Source organism: Rhinatrema bivittatum, chromosome 8 (assembly GCF_901001135.1).
Source record: "Rhinatrema bivittatum chromosome 8, aRhiBiv1.1, whole genome shotgun sequence".
NCBI classification, from domain to species: Eukaryota; Metazoa; Chordata; class Amphibia; order Gymnophiona; family Rhinatrematidae; genus Rhinatrema; species Rhinatrema bivittatum.
Window position 1 is genome coordinate 188,732,653 of NC_042622.1, and position 21,531 is coordinate 188,754,183.

General features: G+C 46.7%; 1 protein-coding gene across 1 annotated transcript in view; it reads left to right on the forward strand.

The window, feature by feature from the left end:
- LOC115096908 (dynein beta chain, flagellar outer arm-like) overlaps window positions 1-21,531 on the forward strand; it is a 630,228-nt gene that overhangs the window by 314,890 nt on the left and 293,807 nt on the right. Inside the window, 4 exon segments of the mRNA XM_029612190.1 lie at window positions 15,819-15,947; window positions 19,121-19,281; window positions 20,271-20,397; window positions 21,223-21,431. Of these exon segments, the coding sequence (XP_029468050.1) occupies window positions 15,819-15,947; window positions 19,121-19,281; window positions 20,271-20,397; window positions 21,223-21,431 (626 nt within the window).

Consider the following 21,531-nt stretch of genomic DNA (forward strand, 5'->3'; position numbering starts at 1 on the left):
GTAGATTATTATGTCAGGCCACGTGGTCTGTGAATTTATAGAGCTTTCTGGTCAGCTTTGTATTCACTGATCATGTATTTTCTTAAAGCAGCATCCTAAAAGGGTAGTTGTTGGGAATCAAGGACACTGTTTTCTTGTGTGTAGACTACTGATGTGCCCCTTAGTCTTCTACTAGGAGAGATCCCATATGTCTGTGTGAAAATTACATTATAACAGAATGCGGTATTCATTAGTTTGTGAAAAGATTTAAATGAAGTGATTAAAAATAGAAGGCATGTTGACAATAAACCCATAATTTATCTGCGGAGCTGAATGTTTCCAAGGCCATTTGGTAGATGGCACCGTATCAGTCTTCTAATTCTGGCGACCTCTTGGCCCCTGAATGAATCTGCATGCTGGAGGAGTGCAGTGGTTATTAATAGCCATATATATCAGATGGGGCATGGTGTAAAGTAATGACAAGGAACTGCATCATGGATTTGCTGGCGTGTAGAAGTCTAGTTAGAGGTGATCAATGGTAGTTTAAACAACAACTGGGCAACCAGGAGCAAAGAAATGTGATGAGTGGGGACTGGTGAGTGCTTCAGTGGTAAGACCATGCAACCGAATGTCAAAGCAAACAGAGATTTTTGGGTCCTAAGCAAAATGGGCCGGATTTTAAAAAGGTTACGCGCATAACCTGTCTTACGCACGCCGGGCCTATTTTAAAAAGGCCCGGCGACGCACGTAAAGCCCCGGGACGCGTATAAGTCCCGGGGCTTGCAAAAAAGGGGCTGGGAGGGGGCAGGGGCGGGGCCAGAGGCCTCTGACAGAGCGGCCATTGTTGCTCTGTGGGAGGATCGCATGCCAGCAGGCTGCCAGCACGTGCAAAAGGTAAGATAAACATTTGGGGGGGGTTAGAGTAGGGCTGGGGGGGGGGGAAAGTTAGGCGAAGGGATGGGAAGGGATGGGAAGGGAAGGTCAGGTTAGGGGGAAGGGAACGGGTAAAGGCAGTGCGCCCCCTTGCGCGTGCCGACTCAGGATTTTATAACATGTGCACACCTGCACGCGCATGTTATAAAATCGGGCACACTTCCTTTAAAATCTACCCCAATATTTCATAGTTGGACAGTCTTTCTTTCAGTTTTTATTTGCCGAAGTTTAGCTGCATATCACCAGTTGTTACTTCTCTCTTCCCACTGGAATCTGTCAAGCTGATTGTTTTCACCATCTACCCCCTTCCTAGGGTGGTTGCACGCATTTTTTTTTTTTCAGGTATGGTAGGATTCACTGCAGGTTGAAATTTTTGTTTAGATGGAATACAATTTGTTATAGGGATTTTTTTTTTTTTTTTTTTTTAAATAATCTTTTCCCAAAAGACCTGATTTTAAAAGGGCCGCGCGCGTAAAAGCTCGGGACTCTGCATGTGGCTGGGCCTTGTGCGAGCGGTGCGCATTTTACGGGCCAATTTTAAAAGCCCTGATCGCGTAAACGTTGGGGGTCACGCGTGTGGCCCTGGATACGTGACGAAGTGCCGGGCCTGAACAAAGGGGTGGGCTGGGGGGGGGGTCTGGGCAGGGGGGGGGTCCGGGACAGAACCATTAGACACTGTCCTAGGGAAGCGTGCGCTGGCACTGGGCGGTGTGCAGAGATTACTTCTGCTCCATAGGAGCAGTAAGTAAGAAAATAAAACAAAAAAACGCTAGTTAGGGGATAGTTTAGGGATCGGGGAAGAGGGAGGAAGGTTAGGGTTAGGACAGTTCCCCTCCCAGTCCGCTCCTAAATTGGAGCGGACTGGGAGAGAACTGGGAAAAGCCTATCTGCGTTGCCACGCATATTTTTTAACCCCGCCCCCGTTGTGCGTGTGACAGACACCCGCCCGCACAAGTGCATGCGGATGTTAAAATCTGGCGTGCATGTGCACGGATAACACATTTTATAACATGCGGGCAGCGATGCGCACTTGTTATAAAATTCATGCATCCATATGCGCGCGCGGTGTTTTTAAAATCTACCCCTTAGAACGAGCCTGGCCACGCGCGTAACCCCCGTTATGCACAGAAGTGCCTGGCCCTACAAAAGGAGGAGCCAGGGGGCGAGGTCTTGGTGGGGCAGGGGGGTGGGCCAGGTCAGTGCCATCAGACACTGTCTTGGGAAGCGAGCGTCCCGGCAGCCAGCCAGCTGTTTAAAACAACAAAAACAAAACAAGTGGGGGGTGGGGGTTTAAGAGTTTGGGGAGGAGAGGGGGAAAAGGTAGGAAGGTTATGTAGGGATATAGAGAAGTGGACTGGGAGGGAACTGGGGAAGCCCTGCTCATGTTGCCGCGTGTTGCTTTTTGAAATCCCCCCCCCCCCATTCGTGCACACGTGTCCTGACCCGCCCGCACATGTGTGCGCGCGGGAACTTTATTTTATAACACGTATTATAAAATAACCGCATCTACATGTGCACATGGACGCACGTGCGGAGTTTTTAAAACCTACCCCAATGTGAGTAGGAACGTGTGTTTGGAGTAAATGCATGGAGACGCGCCTTAATGAATGAACTGATTTATCAAGTGGCTCGTCTGTTTTGCTGAAGTAGATTCCTCCGGTGATGCAGGATAGTTTAGGCGATTTTTTTCCCCTCCCCCGGTGGTGTAGCCAGGGCTTGTGTGTGATGAATTTGTCTGAATTTAGCCCACAGATAAATCTATCGTAAAGTAAATCAGCAAGGAGTTCTGCATTACAATACATCATAAGATCTCCCAAAGGTAGTCTTTTTACCTATGATATATGCTGCCTGTTCCCTCTATCTATTGAGATCTAATATCTAACACAGAAAAATGGTTGGAATGGAATTGTTTTTGTGGGGTTTTTGTTGTTTTTTTTCAGTTTCACATGCTATCTGTAAAGCGTTATCTTGATTTACTACATATATCCTCCTTTTGGTCCAAGTGATGCATCATGCAGGAATATATTGGGACTGATAGAAAGCTTTTTTGCGGCTTTTCCCTACAATTCAGCACGACTCTCTGAGGCCAGCATTCAGCTGGCGGTGATATTATCCAGATAAAGCTCCACAGATAACTTTAGCTGGATATTTAGCGGCATTTATTTTTCACTGAATATACTCAGCTGAGGTTTACCTGGATAACTTTACTTTTGTTGCTCATCCGTTTACTGAATGTTTGGGGAAGAAAAAAAAAAAGTCACAGAACTATCATGGCCCGGTTCCCTTCCATCACCTCCCAAGTTAAAACAAATAAATAAATGGAAGCTGTGGGTTGCAGTGGCCCGGTTTCATCCCCCTCCCCTCCCACACCCTTCACCCAAGTTTTAAAAACAAGTTATGACTATAACAGCCAGATTCCCCCACCCCTCTTCTCTTCCCCAGGTTTTAAAAAGATAGTCGCCATCCTGGTGGCCCAATTGGTCAGCCGTCGGTGAAGCCACCAGTCCTGGCAGGAGTACGGTGAACGCGTGAATATTTAAGTGAGGGAACCTGCCAGGTGTTCACCCTGCGCAGGGACGCAAAGAGAGAGCTGCTTCCCCTTCTCCCGCTGGTGTACTTGTGAGGTTTTGGGTGGGGGGGGGGAGGGGGAAGGTTCGGTGGGGAGGGGGTGCCCCACTTTTTGGGGAAAGGGGGATCGGGACACTACAGCAGTGCCACTTTTTTGTTTATTTTTTTTTTTAAACCTAAGGGAGAGTAGGGGGATTAGGCCACTACTGCGGCCCATGGCCTTTTTTTTTTTTTTTTAATTTAAATGCTTTCTCTGCTGACTTTAGCAAGGTATTCAGGCGTGAAGAAGTCCTGCTGAATATATCCGATTCGTTTTAAAGTTATCCCAGTGCACTTAACCCGGATAACTTCTGATCTGTTCTACACCATGGCCTGCCCCTGGGATGCCCCCACAGGGATCTTATTTATTTATTTATTTATTTATAATAAATCTTTTTACTAAATTTTCATTGCTCATACAATACAGAACTGAACAGATAAACAACTAGATTAATAAGGTGCACATTTAACTTTCCCCACAAGATAGATTGTGAAATCTTCTATTACAACTTCTTCTTTCCTTGCCCTCCATCCCCTCCCCCCCCCATTGTGAGGGACCTTCTTTTTTTTATTTTTTTTTTATTTTGGGGTAAGATTTCGCCAGGCAATGACTTATCTAGCTCAAACTTATCCGGTCATCTTGGTTGCACCGGTTGGCATTTATCTTCACTTCTTTTCATGCAATGCACTTTTACAGACACTAAAACTACTGGAATCGTGAGTTGACTGAGTCCTACCATAGCCCAATTTTTATTTATTTATTTATTTCCTGAGCAGCGCCTTCGCTATCTTGAATTTCAGGTTTCCAAACCCCCAGCACATTAATCTTATTTTTGTAATCGTGACAACCACGCATGTCTCTGTTTAATAAATGTTCCAGCTCTGGCGCGGTCCCATTCTTCAAGAAGATATTACAGAGGACTTGCTGTCATGCCTATTAGCGCTTTACAATATTTAAACAAAATCTTTTTGGATGTAATGATGGATAATGGCCGTGAGAGCTGAAAGCTATGAATGACTTTTTTTTTTTTTTTCATCAGTAATGTTCAGCACTGTAGTAACGAGCGATTTGCAATCAAGTTACCACCCATCTGTAACATATCAGTTATTACTGTTTGCTTGCAAAGTATTCCTACTGAGTTAATTTTGACAAATGATGGATTTTTGTAGTGAGAGAACATGGCGGCCACCAGTTTGTTTTATGGGATGTTTGCGGTTATCGTTCTGAATAATTATAAATGGCTTGCATAGGAGGCCATCACACTGCATAAGCTTGCCCGGAACGTCCACCTGCCTTCAGAAAAGAGCGTTCAACGCATTCAGAGAGAATACTGAGTATTTAGTTGGCTGTAATTATTGTTTTGCTTCTCAGTACAAATCCTGTCTTTATGTAAACAAGATCTATTATGAATTCAGCTACAGATATACCCCATTTGTCAAGCTGTCATCGGTTCGCGGATGCTGGTTGACTGAGCTGCAAAACAGCTTTAAATGAAAGTTGGATGGAATGTAGACTTCTCCAGTGGCACAGCAAACATAACTGTCGCGCTATTACATAGCATTGTGCATTTATGACTTGCATGCCAGCTGCCAAAATATGACTCCTTGGCTAATGCTTGGGGTGGTGCTTTGTTTTTGTTTGCCTCTCTTACCAATCACTGTCCTGTTCCTGCTCTCTTATGGTATGAGTCTTTGAGACTCAGGAGACACATACTAGAAAACGTTTTATTGGTCAGTCCGAATAACCAATATCCTATTGATATCCTAGTGATCAAGTGCAGGGGTGGCCAACTTTGGTCCTCAGAAGCCTCAAACAGGCCTGGTTTTCAGGATATCCACAATGAATATGCATGAGATAATTTGCATACCATGGAGGAAGTGCACGCATATTCATTGTGGATACCCTAAAAACATGGCCCGTTTTGAAGACCGGAGTGGGGACACCCATGATCTAGTGTGCAGAAGAAAAGTGAATAATGTGGAACCCGCCCCCTGCCCCCGGTACCATGTTTATCTTATTGCACTAGAGTCCACAACCCCCCCTGCTTTTGAAGGAATAGTCTCACGTTTTAATTAAAAAAAAAAAAAAAAAAGATAATCAATTTATTCATACTCTCCTGCAGTACAGCTTTGCAGCAACTCACTTTAGTCTCGCCATCCTGCCCCTCAAAGTCCAATTCCGGGCTCCTCGCCATCCTGCCCCTCAAAGTCCAATTCCTGGCCCGAAGGAATTCTCTTTGGCTCCTTGCTGCGTGTCTGTATCCCTGGAACATCTTGGCTGCCCGGCTTCCCTCTCCCCCCCTCCCCCCATGCAGGGCTGATGTTATCGTGCGGCGTCGGTGAGTGCCTAAAAGTTGGCGGCCAGCGGCAGTTTGTAGGCCGGAAGGACTTCTCTCTGTCTCCTTGCTGCCTGCCCGTATCCGCGGAATATCTTGGCTCCCAGGCTCCCCTCCTCCCATGTGGGGCTGACGTCATCATGTGGCGCCGATGAGTGGGTGAAAGGAGGTGGTCAGCGGCAGCCCTTTGGCCCATTTTGTTTCAGGCATGGAGGTAAGCCAGGGTTCAAATCCTACTGTCGCTGCTTGTGCCCTTGGGCAAGTCACTTCACCCTCCATTGCCCGAAGTACAAACTTAGATCGTGAGCCCTCTGGTGACAGAGAAATGTTTACAGTATCTAAAATATAATCAGCTTTGAAGTGCCCAAAAAAAAGCAGATTATAAATAAAATAAGAACATAAGATATGCCATACTGGGTCAGAGCAAGGGTCCATCAAGCCCAGCATCCTGCTTCCAACAGTGGCCAATCCAAGTCACAAGTACCTGGCAAGTACCCAAACATTAAACAGATAAATGTGTACAAATTAAATCTACAAAGCTTATGATTATTTTTCACTTAAAATGGAACTCTTCTCTTTATCGTGGCATTAGTTCAGTAACAGGAGATGGGTATCTCGCTGCAGGGATCTGTTTTGTCAACTTTTTTCCTATTATAGGGTCGTTCGGTTAAGTCACCGTGTTTCCTTTTGTGCTCGATTTGACGAAGCATTCTTTGTAGAATTAGAACTGGGGTGACAGGGCTGAGGGGGAAAAGAAGAAGCACCGTGATTTGTAAATCGAAAGAATAAGTATGGTGTCCTTTTCCTCTCTTTGTGGGGGGTGGGGAGGGTTGCACTATATTCAAACGGTGGTCACCTGTTGCATCTTAGAAACAACTGTCAGCTGACTGTTCATTGTTACAAATCTCCAAAGTGAGAAAAAAAGATGACTGGAGGTCATAAGAGAAATAAAAGCCTATGTTACATTTATTCCTGTTTTCCTTTTTTATCTTCAGAATAACAAAATGCACATGCAGTTTCTCCTAATATGTACTGCAGGCTTCATAGGAAGAAGGCCCTTCGGCTTGCACCCTTGAAACTATTCCATGACCCGCTGGCCTTCGTTGCTCCATGCAGTGGTTAAGAATTCCACGCCTGGACATTAGTGCTGCTCTGTTCCTTTGGGAGGTGACACGGGATATGCCCAGATGATCTGTAGGCTTTGTGCTGTTTCATCAGGAAGGGGCAGACTCAGCTGGGCCCTTGCAATCCCTACCCGCCCCTCGTTTTCTCCAGTTTCCCTGACATCAAGAAGTGCCTCACTAATGTCTGATGATAGCTGGGGGGGGGACAGCAATAGAAGATTGTGGTTAACCTTAACCCTGGTATCCTATCAGCCCGTAGGGGGGAGGGGGGGGGGATTAAGAGGTCCCAGGTCACCAGGTAATGGCTTCTTATCTACTTGACCCCATTCACCTGACCCATTTCCTTCTCTTGTGCTAGGAATTCCCCCTGGGCCCTCTCCACTGTAACCATGCATGAGACTTTTCTCTCATTCTCATTGTTTTTTATTGTTGCACAACTGCTAAGAAAATGTATAACGTTCACATTGTTTTTTCTGTTACACAACTGCTAAGAAAAATGTATATTTTTGTAAACCGTTATGAAGACTCTACCGAATGACGGTATATAAAGCGCAACAAATAAATAAATAGTAAAATTTCTTAGCTAACAATGTCCAGCTGAACAACGCCATCTTATTTCTTCAAAGTGATAGCTCCGGTAACAATATCAGATCCCGCGTTCCTTGAAATTTGCAAGGAACCTAGTGCGGCACAGAACATAGCAGCAGATAAGGACCATAAGACCTAGCTAGTCTGCCCAAGTGATTTCCTGCGACAGTGCCATAAACCCCTCTTCCCCTTCACTCTACCTTCTGGCTGCTCTATTTCTTTGTTTTTTTTGTTTATTTAATTCTTTGGATTTATTTACCTGCCTTTTTGAATACAAAATTCAAAGGGGAGAGGGTGAAACAACACCTATGAATTCCCTTTGAAATTGACTGCAGTGTACGTGGAGCTAAAAGTGCCCCCTCATCCATTGCAAACAACTTGAGTTCCCTGTACGTACCAGGATCAGTCTAGACTGCTGGGTTGTGTCTCCCTTCCAGCAGGTGGAGTCAGAGAAAAAAGTTGAAGGCACCCTCTGATAACCCAGTGTGCCACCTGCGATCCCTCAGTATTTCTCTGACTCCAGCAGGTGAAGGGAGACATACCCTGCGGTCCTGATCCCTTCTAAAATTGAGTGTTTGTTTCTATTAAAAAGGGGTTCCTTACTCCTTAATGATCATTGACTAGATCAGCTTTAGTAAGTACTTAAAAAAAAATGTTTTTAATTTACTTTCCATTAAATAACCTTGTTGAAAGCAGCATATAGGGCCTTGTGCCCACAAGCCTTGATACCCAGAGGAAGTTATTAATACCCGGGTAGGGGGGATTTACCGGTGGGCCGGTCCCTCCCCCCCTCCGATTCCAGAGAAGCTTCATTCCTCTGAAGGGAGTTATTTTTTTTGTTACATTCCAGGGAGGTACATTCCCCTGATTCACTGGCTCCATTTTTTGTAAAAAAAAAAAAAAAAAAAAAAAAAGGTTTAAAGCCTGCTCTCAGTACCCGGCGCTCCGGAGGAACTTACTGATTTTTTCTTTTTCTGCCATGCCGCGGGGATCGGCGTGTAGAGAGCCGGCAGCGCGAGAGCCTCTGTTACCGTTGCCTCCCCGGGGGCGAAGGGCCTTCTGAACTGCCTGTTTCAGGCAGAAGAGCGTCTCTGCCGCGTTCGCGCAGCTTAGGCAGGGCTCAAACGGCTCCTCTCCATCGGCCTGCCCCGTCCCCACTAAGCGCAGGAACAGTGGCCATTTTGGAACCCTCGGGTGCCGATGCTGTACAATGTCCGGGGGGAGGGGATCTCCCTCCGCCACTTTCCCCTCATAATTTAAGCCCCGAAAGGCCTTTAGAAGTGGAATCGGAAGCCCTGCCTCCTTCTGCCTTTCTCCCGGGGGGGGGGGGGGGAGAGAGAGGGGGGGTCTTAAAGAGGCAGCATCCTTTCTCATCACAGTTTATTTTGCTGCTGCACAAAGCGTATTTGGCGGCAGAGGCAGATTTGAATTGGCAGCAGTCTCCACCGGCTAAGGTCCCTAGACCTGCAGAAGGGCCTGTAGTTCCTGCAGTTCCTATACCTCGTCTAGCCCCTGCTCAGGGGGTTCTGCCACCAGCTATTCCCCTGGACCCCACGCCCCAAGACCCTTCCACAGCGGACACTGCGGGCGATGATGTTGAAGATTCTGCTGTCGTGGAAGGGGATATGACCCACAGGTGCTCCGCTTATTTCGCAGGGAGGAGCTGGACCTTCTAATCTCTCATGTTCTGGAAGAGCTTGATATTCTGGCACCGCAGCCAGTGGCAGATCCTTCCCCAGGGGACCCTGTTCTTGCGGGGCTGAGGGCTCCGCCTAAAGCCTTTCCCTTTCACCCGAAGCTTTGGCAGCTGCTTACTCGGGAATGGGACATGCCAGAGGCCAGTCTGAGGGTTAGTAGGGCCATGGAAAAACTCTATCCGCTTCCACAGGAGTCCTTGAAGTTGCTGAAGGTCCCTAAAGTGGACGCAGCCGTCTCTGCGATTGCTAAGCACACAACCATTCCAGTGACGGGAGGCACTGCTCTGAAGGACCTCCAGGATAGGAAGCTCGAGGTTCTTCTCAAATGAATTTTTGAGGTTTCGGCGCTCGGTGTTAGGGCAGCCATTTGCAGTAGCCTCATGCAGAGAGCTACACTTCAGTGGGTACAACAGTTGCTCACCTCTCAAGATCTCCCCCCAGCAGAGCTGGACCCAGGCGAATCGTTTGGAGTCAGCTGTGGCCTATACTGCTGATGCCTTATATGATCTTCTACGTACCTCCTCTCGCACAATGTCCTCCACAGTTTCTGCTAGGAGACTTCTTTGGCTCCACCACTGGGCGGCTGACGCTACATCAAAGTCGCCGCTAGGTTCCTTCCCATTCAAAGGAAATTTGTTATTCGGTGATAAGCTGGAACATCTCATTAAAGACTTGGGGGATAATAAGGTTTACAAGCTTCCAGAGGACAAGCCTCGTTCTTCCCGCACTTTTGGATCATTCATGGGTCGTTTTTGGGGTCAATGCCGTTTCCAGACAGGTAGGGCCCCCATCCTTTGCTCCGAGGCAGACGTCCACAAGGTCCCAGGCTTGGGCCCATTCCTTTCGCAGGAGACGGTCTCTACGTGTGGGAGCCTCCCAAGCTTTCTCTGCCACCAAGTCTGCTCAATGAAGGTGCGTTGGCCCATTCCTCGATTCCAGAGATTGGAGGACGTCTCTCTCTGTTTTGCGAGGAATGGGTCAAGATCACCTCAGATCAGTGGGTTCTAAACATCATAGAACATGGTTACGCATTGGATTTTGCTCGCCCGTTACGGGACCTTTTCTTGGTGTCGCCTTGCGGGCCCCAGATAAAGCAACAGTTGATGCTCCAGACCTTGGGATGGTTGAAGGATCTAGGGGCCATTGTCCCGGTCCCAATGACCAAACATCGGACCGGATGGTACTCCATTTACTTCATGATACCCAAGAAGGAGGGATCCTTCTGTCCGATATTGGACTTAAAGATGGTCAACAAGGCGCTTCGGGTGCCTCGTTTTCGCATGGAAACATTGAGGTCCGTCATTGCGGCCGTCCACAAAGGCGAATTTTTGGCCTCCTTGGATCTGACCGAGGCTTATCTGCACATAGGAATCCAGGAGCATCATCAAAGATTTCTCCGGTTTATGGTCTTGGGCGAACATTACCAGTTTCGGGTGCTCCCGTTCGGTCTAGCGACGACTCCTCGAGTGTTTACCAAGGTGATGGTGGTGGTGGCAGCAGCCCTCAGATGAGAGGGGATTCTGGTTCATCCCTACTTGGACGACTGGCTCATTCGGGCAAAGTCGGAAGCTCTTTGCAAAGTGGCAGTTCAGGCGGTCTTACATCGTCTTCGCTCTCTCGGCTGGGTAGTCAACTTTGAAAAGAGTCAATTGGTACCATCCCAGGGATTGCAATTCCTGGGCGCCCGTTTCGACACGGCTGTGGGCAAGGTTTTTCTCCCTCAGGACATTCTTCTGCCCAAGGAAGTACTATCCTCCACCAACAAGGTCCCGAGTTACGAGGCCTTATCAGAAATCTCAGCCCCGCCAGCCCCGGAAGCAAAAGCCACAAGCAGCTCCCCAGCCGGGGCCTGCTTCAGGTTTTTGACGTTCCCTTGGAGAGCAGCAGCCTGATCCCTCTGCCAGCCATACCTGTGGGAGGTCGATTGTGCCACTTTCACAGCATGTGGCAATCAATCACAACCGACCAATGGGTGCTAGCAATCATTGCTCAGGGTTACCACCTGAACTTTCATGCTCTTCCACCGGAATCACCACCTCTACAACCTCTGGAGCAGGAGGTTTCCCTTATTCTCCAGTTAAGAGCAATAGAACCTGTCCCTCTTTCACAACAAGGCCTAGGGTTCTATTCCCGGTACTTTTTGATCCCCAAAAAATCCGGGGGGCTTCGTCCAATTCTGGACCTACGTGCCCTCAACAAGTACCTCCAGCGGGAAAAGTTCAAGATGGTAATCCTGGGCTCGCTTCTACCTCTTCTACAAAGAGGAGACTGGCTCTGCTCTCTGAACCTCCAGGACGCGTACACCCACATTGCGATAGCTCCAGCTCATCGCAAGTATCTCAGGTTTTTAGTAGGCCCAAAGCACTATCAATACCGAGTGCTTCCGTTCGGCCTAGCATCGGCACCACGAGTCTTTACCAAATGTCTCGTGGTTGTCGCAGCCTTTCTCAGGAAAGAAGGTGTTCACGTCTACCCCTATCTAGATGCCTGGTTAATCAGGGCCCCAACCCAGCAAGCCGCTCGATCGTCCCTAGATTTGACCCTACACACTCTAATTTCTCTAGGATTTCTCGTCAATTACGAGAAATCCTATTTAGTCCCATCTCAAACCTTATCGTTCATTGGGGCAGACTTGGACACCTTACAGGCAAAAGCCTTTCTACCTCAACAATGAGTGCAAACCATTGTGGCCCTCGCTCATCAGTTGCAGTCTCAGTATACAGCAACAGCTCGACAATTCCTTGTCCTTCTTGGACACATGGCATCCTCAGTCCACCTCACACCAATGGCCCGCCTGGCCATGAGAGTCATGCATTGGACTCTGAGGTCACAATGGATTCAAGCGACTCAGCCTCTGTCAACCATTGTCCACATCACCGACGCACTCCGTCTGTCTCTCACCTGGTGGAAAGATCAGAACAATCTCCTCCAGGGACTGCCTTTTCTCCTGCCAGATCCTCAACTCATTCTCACCACCGATGCTTCCAACCTCGGCTGGGGAGCTCATGTGAACGATCTGCAGTCACAAGGATTTTGGTCTCCAGAGGAAGCCAAACACCAGATAAATTTCCTGGAGTTTCGAGCGATGCGATATGCTCTCAGAGCTTTTCAGGATTGCCTATCAAATCACGTCATCCTGATTCAGACGGACAACCAGGTGGCCATGTGGTACATCAACAAGCAGGGAGGCACAGGCTCCTTCCTTCTGTGTCAGGAAGCTGCACAGATTTGGGCGGAAGCGCTCTCCCACTCGATGTACCTCATGGCCACCTACTTGCCGGGAGTGTACAACGTCTTGGCAGACAAACTGAGTCGTGTCTTCCAACCGCACGAGTGATCTCTCAATCCCTCGGTGGCGAACTCCATCTTCCAGCAATGGGGTCATCCCCAAATAGACCTCTTTGCTGCCTCTCAGAACCGCAAGGTGGACAATTACTGCTCCCTCATTCGCAGCGAGCGCTCTCAGCCCAGAGATGCATTCTCCCTCTCCTGGGCAGCCAGTCTGCTTTATGCATTCCCTCCACTTCCTCTTCTCTCGAAGACTCTCGTGAATCTCTGTCAGGACAAGGGAACCATGATCCTGATAGCACCTCACTGGCCACTCCAAGTGTGGTTTCCCATACTCCAGGATCTCTCCATCCGCAGGCACATTTCCTTTGGGAACGCACCCGCTTCTGATCACTCAGAACGACGGATGTCTACGCCATCCCAATCTTCAGGCCTTGTCCCTGACGGCATGGATGTTGAAAGGTTAATTCTTCAACCACTTAACCTTTCAGATTCGGTTTCTCGTGTCCTGATTGCTTCACGAAAGTCTTCCACAAGAAAATCTTATTCCTATAAATGGAAAAGGTACACATTATGGTGTTCTTCGCAATCCCTTGATCCCTTTTCCTGCCCAATCCCAAGGTTTTTGGACTATCTCTGGCACTTGTCGGAATCAGGTCTAAAGACCTCTTCCATCAGAATGCATGTCAGTGCGGAAGCCGCTTTCCATAAAGGTGTCGGGGATGTCCCTATATCGGTACAACCCCTCGTAACACGTTTTCTTAAAGGCTTGCTCCATATCAAGCCACCTTTACATCCTCCGGCCCCTTCTTGAGACCTTAATCTGGTTCTCGGGCAGCTCATGAAACCACCCTTCGAACCTCTTCACTCCTGTGACCTGAAATATCTCACATGGAAAGTGATTTTCCTTTTGGCTATCACTTCAGCTCGCAGGGTTAGTGAGTTACAGGCCCTAGTTACCTATCCGCCTTACACTAAACTCCTGCAGGACCGGGCGGTACTCCGCACTCACCCTAAGTTTTTGCCTAAGATAGTTTCGGCGTTTCACATTAATCAATCCATCATACTACCTATCTTCTTTCCCAGGCTCCACTCCAACCCAGGGGAACAGGCTCTGCATACCCTTGACTGTAAACTGGCTCTAGCGTTCTACCTAGACCATACAGTTGCCCACAGGAAGAGCACTCAGTTATTCGTCTCTTTCCATCCCAACAAACTAGGGCAACCTGTGGGTAAGCAGACTCTCTCCTCCTGGTTGGCGGACTGCATATCTTTTTGCTATCAGCAAGCAGGCATTCCTTTCCAAGACCGTGTTAAAGCACACTCTGTGAGGGCCATGGCGGCTTCAGTAGCACACCTACGTTCGGTGCCGCTTCCTGACATTTGCAGGGCTGCCACCTGGAGTTCTCTCCACACTTTCGCAGCCCACTATTGCCTAGACAAAGCCGGAAGACAAGATTCCATCTTCGGCCTGTCTGTCCTGCGTAACCTATTTCCAATGTGACGTACGAACACCCTTCCGCCTGCCCGGTGGGGTTCAGGATGCCCTCTACCAAATTCCACCCCAGTTGTTGTGCCTGTTGCGTGCCGTTGGGTACATTTGGTGCATGTTCGGACATCCTCAGCTCGGTACTCACCCATATGTGAGGACTACCATCCTGCTTGTCCTGTGAGAAAGCAAATGTTGCTTACCTGTAACAGGTATTCTCACAGGACAGCAGGATGTTAGTCCTCACGAAACTCGCCCGCCGCCCCGCGGTGTTGGGTTCGTAACGTTTTGTTGTTTTATTTTTTCGGCACTGCCTGTAGCTATCAAATAAGACTGAAGGGGGACCCCTGCTGGCTTCAGGGTTAGTGCCATGCTGGGCATGCCCAGTAGGGGCCAGTCAAAGTTCTGGAAACTTTGACAGAAGTGTTCCGTGATTGTGCTCCATCCTGATGATGTCACCCGTATGTGAGGACTAACATCCTGCTGTCCTGTGAGAACACCTGTTACAGGTAAGCAACATTTGCTTTTAGTGCTCTTTACTTGCGTTTTTTGTTCTTGATCTAGTCATTGATTGTTCAACTTAAATTTTCTGCTTTGATATTGAATATACTGAGGGATCGCAGGTGGCACACTGGGTTATCAGAGGGTGCCTTCAACTTTTTTCTCTGACTCCACCTGCTGGAAGGGAGACACAACCCAGCAGTCTGGACTGATCCTTGGTACTACAGGAACAAAAATTAGCAGGTAAGAACCAATTTTCCTATATTCATAATTCCCCCTAATTTTGATTTTTTTGTTTTTAAGTTTTCTTTGTTATACAAAGAAATAGAACCAAATTCTTGAACACTAAGCTGGTCACATCTACGTTTTTAAATTGCCTCCTAGAAACTGAAAAAGAAAACAGCCAAAGAATCTCTGTTTTCTTACATTGCTGCCTGGCAGAGTATCAGGTATTTGCACTGGTCTAAAAGATACATAGAAAACACCTGATATTCCAAATCTTTCCTTCAGTTTGCCAGGGTGAGCTTGCTCAGGGGAGTTGTCTGCCTGGAGGTGGCAGTCAGTGATGGCACTTACCAGCACTGTTCATATCAGCCTAAACCCGTTTAGCAGCTGATTATTTAAAAAAAAAAAAAAAAAAAGCTAAGCGCTTAAATTTAGGGTCCCAAGGAGGTAATTTTCAAAAAGATTTTACTTGTGTAAAATGGAGGCTTTTGAAATGTGCTGCGTTTAACACGTGTGACTCCTTTAAAAATTCACTCCATAGGGCTAAATTGTGAAAAGGTTTTATGCACTTAAATGGGCTTCTGAAAATTGCTGGGATAGCCGCTATTTTTAACTCCTTTTGAAAATTATATCCTAAGTTAGGGATCTATTTTTAGCTGAACTTAGGTGACCTAAGTTTTCAGTTGAAAATGTACATGAATTTAGGTTTCTAAAACTTAAGGTGCTAGATTTAAGCTTGCTGTGCATGCGTGTGGAGTTAGGGACCTAAATTACACGTTTAGTGCTGAAAATAAGTGCTAAAAGCCTTACTTTGTTTCCCCACACTAACTCCATCCCCATCCTGTAGCCACTCACTCTTTAGGCCCTAAATTTAGTGCAACTCTGAGCCTAAACTTTAGGAACTCAGCCCTAATAAATTTTCCAAAGAGCCAATTTAGGAGCCTAACCTCAAAAGGTAGGAGCCTAAAACCCTTTGAAAATAGACCTCCTAAAATATGTAATTTGGCTTCATCCCCTTTGGGCCAATAATGAGTGGTGCCTCCTTCTCTAGATCTGGGATTATTACATTGATGGCGACACCCGCCAGTTGGTCAGATGGAATGAGGCTATCACTCCCAACTTTGTGCCGCATGGACAAGGGCTGCCCTCGGAAGCTTTCGTGCACACGCTTCAGACTGAGGTATGTTTCTAGCTGGGACAAGACTTCAGAATAAGAGAAAGTTAAGGATGAAATGAATCTTTCTTTTTAGTGGACCATGATACAAACTTTAAGCATTAAAGTGGGAAATATTTAAACATTTTTATGTAGGTAAATATGTGTTCACCCACGTGCAAACATAGTTTGAATCTTGCCTCTCCTCTCTCCCAGGGTATGCAGGTAAAAGTCTGCAAAACAGCCTTGCCATGTACTTTTGCCTGTATAAAAAATAGGTGGGGATTCTGTTGCAGATGGGAAACTCTGCACAACGATTGCCTTTTTTAAAACCATGCAAACATTTTCAGATGTAAAGGACGCAGCTACAGAAGCAGTGGGCCGACTAGCAGGCCGATTCAGTACAGTGCGCTCCGTCGGAGCGCACTGTTAATCTGCTCTTCGACGTGAGTTTTCCCTTACCCCTTATTCAGTAAGGGGCGGAAAACGCGCGTCCAACCCGCGGCACCTAATAGCGCCCTCAACATGCAAATGCATGTTGATGGCCCTATTAGGTATTCCCGCGTGATACAGAAAGTAAAATGTGCAGATTTTACTTTAAGAAATTAGCGCCTACCCAAAGGTAGGCGCTAGTTTCTGCCGGCACCAAGAAAGTGCACAGAAAAGCAGTAAAAACTGCTTTTCTGTGCACCCTCCGACTTAATATCATGGTGATATTAAGTCGGAGGTCCCGAAGGGTAAAAAAAGTGAAAAAAAAAAAAAGAAAAAAAAAAATTTAAATGGGCTGGCGGCTGTTGGGTCGAAAACCGGATGCTCAATTTTGCCGGCGTCCGGTTTCCGAGCCCGTGGCTGTCAGCGGGCTCTAGAACCTACGCCAGCAAAATTGAGCGTCGGCTGTCAAACCCGCTGACAGCCGCCGCTCCGGGCTAAAAGGAGGCGCTAGGGATGCGTTAGTGACCCTAGTGCCTCCTTTTGCCCGTTTCTACCGCACCACCTAATTTAAATACTGAATCGCGTGCACAGGCGAGTGGCCTGTGCGCGCGCCGGGAGAGCGGGCGTTCATCCGCTCTCCCGCGGACTTTACTGAATCGGCCTGTAGGTGAGCCAGGCGATAAACACTGTGCTCCTGATTCGATCCCTGGGTTGGGACTTCTGCCCCTCTGTGTCGGCTGGGGCTGTGGATGCTGTGGAAGCAAGTATTTATGGCCTCTGGTGGGGGTGGGGATGGGGATGGGAGTCAAGGGTGGTACCTGATGGCCAGATTCAGAACCGGTGTTTGCACGGGCCCTGGCCCAGGATCATCGCTACAATGATCAGACTAGGTAAGCTGATGGCAAGGGTATATACAATAAGGGAATAAAAATCCCTGGAGACATTTGTGAATGAAGATTACAGCTCTGCTTCCTACAAAGGCGCAGGAGGAAACTTCTGAGGAGTTTGCTTTTGATAGTGACCTGGCAGCCCAGAAGTAATATTGCCCGCAAGCCTGCAAGCACCACAGGCAGTATCAAATTTGCCCATAGAGACAGTAATTTTCCAAAGTATTTTTGCAGGTAAAATAGTGCTTTGTCCACAGAAGTGGTCTGTTACTAAACTTCCCGCCTCATACGCAGGTGAACTTGCGTTCGTATAGCCCGTAAGGTTGTCAAGTTTACCCATCATGAACAAAGGCGTTCCCTAGGGTGGGGATGGGGAGGGGCATGCACTTGTGCGCACACTTTTGCATTTTCAAAAGTATGCACATGAAATTTCCCTAAATGAATCTGCATGCAAATTAGCTGGTGTAATTGTGTCAGGTAATTTTGATGGGATAATTTTCAAAGGGAAATTATCCCATGAAAGGAAAATTATGGGTGCACTTTTCTTCTGAAAATTATCCCATCAAAGGAAAATTATGGGTGCACTTTTCTTCTGAAAATTGGTGTAACTTATGCCTGTATTTGATTTAAAATTTGTTACACAATTATCCCCAGAATACACAGTAAAATAGGTAGTAAAAACACATTATGGGGGGGGGGGGGGGGCATTTTTTAAAAGGACCTCTACAGCTAAAGCAGTGTTTTATAGACACAGAAGTGCCCATTTACAAAATTTATATCTGATATGTGGGAAAACTTATGCACACATGTCACGTTTGTGCACAAGTTTGCTTATATGGATCAGAAGGGTTTCTGTGGGCAGAGTCGGGGTGGATCTGCATACACGCTTTTTAAAATTGGACCTTTATGAGACTAATTTTATAACACAGCACTTAGGGCCGAAGTACTGTGTGTTCAGCCCAAATTTTCAAAGCAGACTTTCATGCATAAGTCCGACTAGAAAATTTAGCAGGACTGTGCTTACCTTTGTATGGTATAGGGGTGCACGTTTACACCCACTAAATGTGCTAAGCAGATCCTGAATTAGTACACGTAGGGCCTGATTTTCAAAATCATTTTCAGGCTTAAAACTGGGTTTTACGTATGTAAATGCAGTGTACGTGTGCAAGTGGGCTGTTGAAAATTGCTATAACATATGCCATTGGATTGTCAATAGGCATTACCTGAGTTAAGTAAACTTAATGTGGGTAAATGACTTCTGAAAATTGCTGTGATAGAATGTTACATTAACACGTGTAATTCCTTTGAAAATTCACTTATTAATGAGTGTTGTATGTAGTACTACTAGCCTACTGTATAAAGCAACTGTGGGGAAAAAAATAATCCAAGACGATATGGGGGCAGTTTACAACTAGGCCATGAGGTTGCAGACTACACGGATGCTTTTAACGTGTATACCAAATGCGAGGAGAGCCGACAGGTGTAAAATCGCGCATGTGCGTATGGAAATCGCATGTGTGCGTGCTGTTTTTTTTGCTTCCCTGACATACACACGCCCCCTGGAACGCCTCTTCTCCTCCTTTCCCCCCCTAGTGGGAACCTGTGTAGAGTTTTAGCTTGGGCACAGGAAAGTGTTTTTGAAGCCAATTTATTTGCGTAAATGACTGAGAATTGCCCTCTTAAAGAAAGAAGTCACACAAGCGTTCCCTGTACCAAAACGTATAGAATCGAATTTGAAGTTTAAAAGGTAAAAAAACCCAAAAAATCCTCCCAAAACACTAGAAAGGTAATATTGGGGCTCTGCTTTTTGTCTTTCTCTGTTTTGATGAGCCATGAGGATCAAACTGAGAGAATTAGAGATACTAATCTTTTACTTTGCAGCAAATATTACACCTCTCGAGTCTTCTGTCTGTCGCTGGTTGGCCAGTGATGCTGATTGGAAACGCAGGGTGTGGAAAATCGGCAGTCATGCAGCAGCACATGAACGCCCTTTGCTTGGGGGAAGTCGCGGAGTTTCTGGAGTTGAAAATTGCAATGAACAGGTGAGGTGTTTTTGCAGCCTCCTAACTGAAAGCAGTTGTGGATAGTTTCACTCTTAATAGGTGATGAAAGGGCCTCTGTATCTCTGCTTGTAAATGTCTTTCCTCCTCCAGACTAAAAAAAAAATGTGATTTTAGTTATAATTTTAAATATCACTGGCATTCAGCTGATTGGAGCACTTAGCTGGCTGAATTCTGCTTTCTTTCAGATTTGGCACTGTAAATAAACTCAATTTTTGCTTTCTCAGGATTATTTTACCTAGAGTTTTGAGAATGACAGGTACGGGGCGGCTTGGCCTATGGGGGTTTCAGGCATGCCCCAGTGGGCTGGTCGGGCCAGTCACATGGCTGGTGTTAATCGTGGCAGCCCTCATGTCTGTGCAGCCACTGCAACCAACACCAGGCCCCAGAACAATTCTTGTCACAGGAGTGGGAGCCTTCCTGAAGTCTCTCATCTCATTTCTGTATCCTTGTTTTCCCTGTGGCGGCGGCAGCAGCTCCATGGGCCTGATCCCCTGGGGCCATCCTTTGCACGTTAGCATTTTCATATGGTAACCTTCATTGTCACCTCTTCCCATCGGGTTAGACCAGGCTGTCCAACCCAACACGGAATGTCGCTGTTACATAACAGGAAGTGACCATGCTTACGTTGTCACACTTCATTCTCTTTCTCTCATTAGAGGATTAACATGGAGCAAACGTGATTGCTACCCTTTTGTTTTGAAGTAATGGGAAAATTATTCACCCCTTCTAAGGGAGTTGTGGCCTCCAGTGACGGTGGTTGCCCTGGTTCTCAGCTTCAGACAATACTGTTCTCCATCGGTCGCACCTTCTATCTTCAAGGCTGACGTTTGCCATTGTAACCTCACAGAAATGACGTGCATAAATTTTGAGCAGGAGAGGATGCACTTCGCACTTTGTTGGTCGGCTCAGAACAAATTTATTGAGCCCTGCATTAACAAAAATTGAAACATTCTTGATCGTTTTCTCAGGTCCACAGATCCCCAGATGCTCTGGAGGTGTTTGAAAGATCGATTGGAATGGCATTACGCTGCTTTGTACACACCAGCAGGAAACAAGAAGCTGTTATGTTTGCTCGATGACCTTAACTTAGCTAAGGTGCTTTTCTAATGCAGAAGGAAAATCTGTTTTTTCAGCTGAGTGCACATGGCCTATCAAAAGAGGCTTTGCCTTTCAGTTCCTCCATTGTATGGTTATAAATTCATGTTCTGCTTATAGCGGTGCTGGTTGATGCTGAATTCACAGACTGTAATTTAAGATTACATTTAATCCAAAGGCCATTTTCTCAAGAAAAAAAAAGAAATCAGCAATGCACCGTTTAACCACATACATGAAATCTTGGGATCCACTGAGGCAGTACTGATGCTGTCCTCCCCTGACCCCCGCTGCTGGTAATCCTGAACTTACTGCCTCATCCCTAAGTTGCTGTGTGCGGCCAAGGTAGCAAATGCACTGCCTTGTGGCTGGTGCAATATGTTAATATTGTCTATCGTCTGACCTGGTGCACAGGACTAAAGCCAGGACAGACTGTGGTTCTTTTTTCTTTGTACCTGCAGTGTATGCAGGGTAAAGAATCCCCTTTGAAAATTAGCCTGTAGGCCTGCGGGTACAAAGTATCTGCGGGCCTGCAGGCACCACTGCGAATATGAAAATTGCATTCTGTATGCATTCTTGTACATAATGGATACATTCAATTTAGTAGTCATAGTCGTTGGGGAGGTTTTTACTGGTGGGTTTGACTATATAGAATGTTCTATTTGCAGTTTATGTGCCATAGAAAGCGTTATTCTCTAGCCCTACTGAATGCACCCACTGCTCATGAAACACTATTTTAGAGGAAAGCTTGAAAGATCTCATATATGGGTTATGCCCATAAGACTTGCTGGGGCACTGTCATGCCATTTTCTTTTTTTTTAACTTAAGGTGGATCAACATGGAAATCAATCTGCATGTGAGTTTGTTCGCCAGCTACTTGACCAAGGAGGGATATATGATCCTTTTACCCTCAAATGGAAGATGGTGAAGAATGTAAATTACCTGTGCACTTGGAACCTCACTGCCAACGAAAGATGTTCAGGATCAAGTGAACGTTTGATACGCCACTTCTGTCTCTTCCATTGCCCCTATCCTAGGCATGTTCAGTTTTAAACCTATGGATTCTCCTTACCTGTTCTTTATCCCTCTCTTTGCATTGTTGTGTGGATGTTTTCTTCAAAATTACACACTGACGCC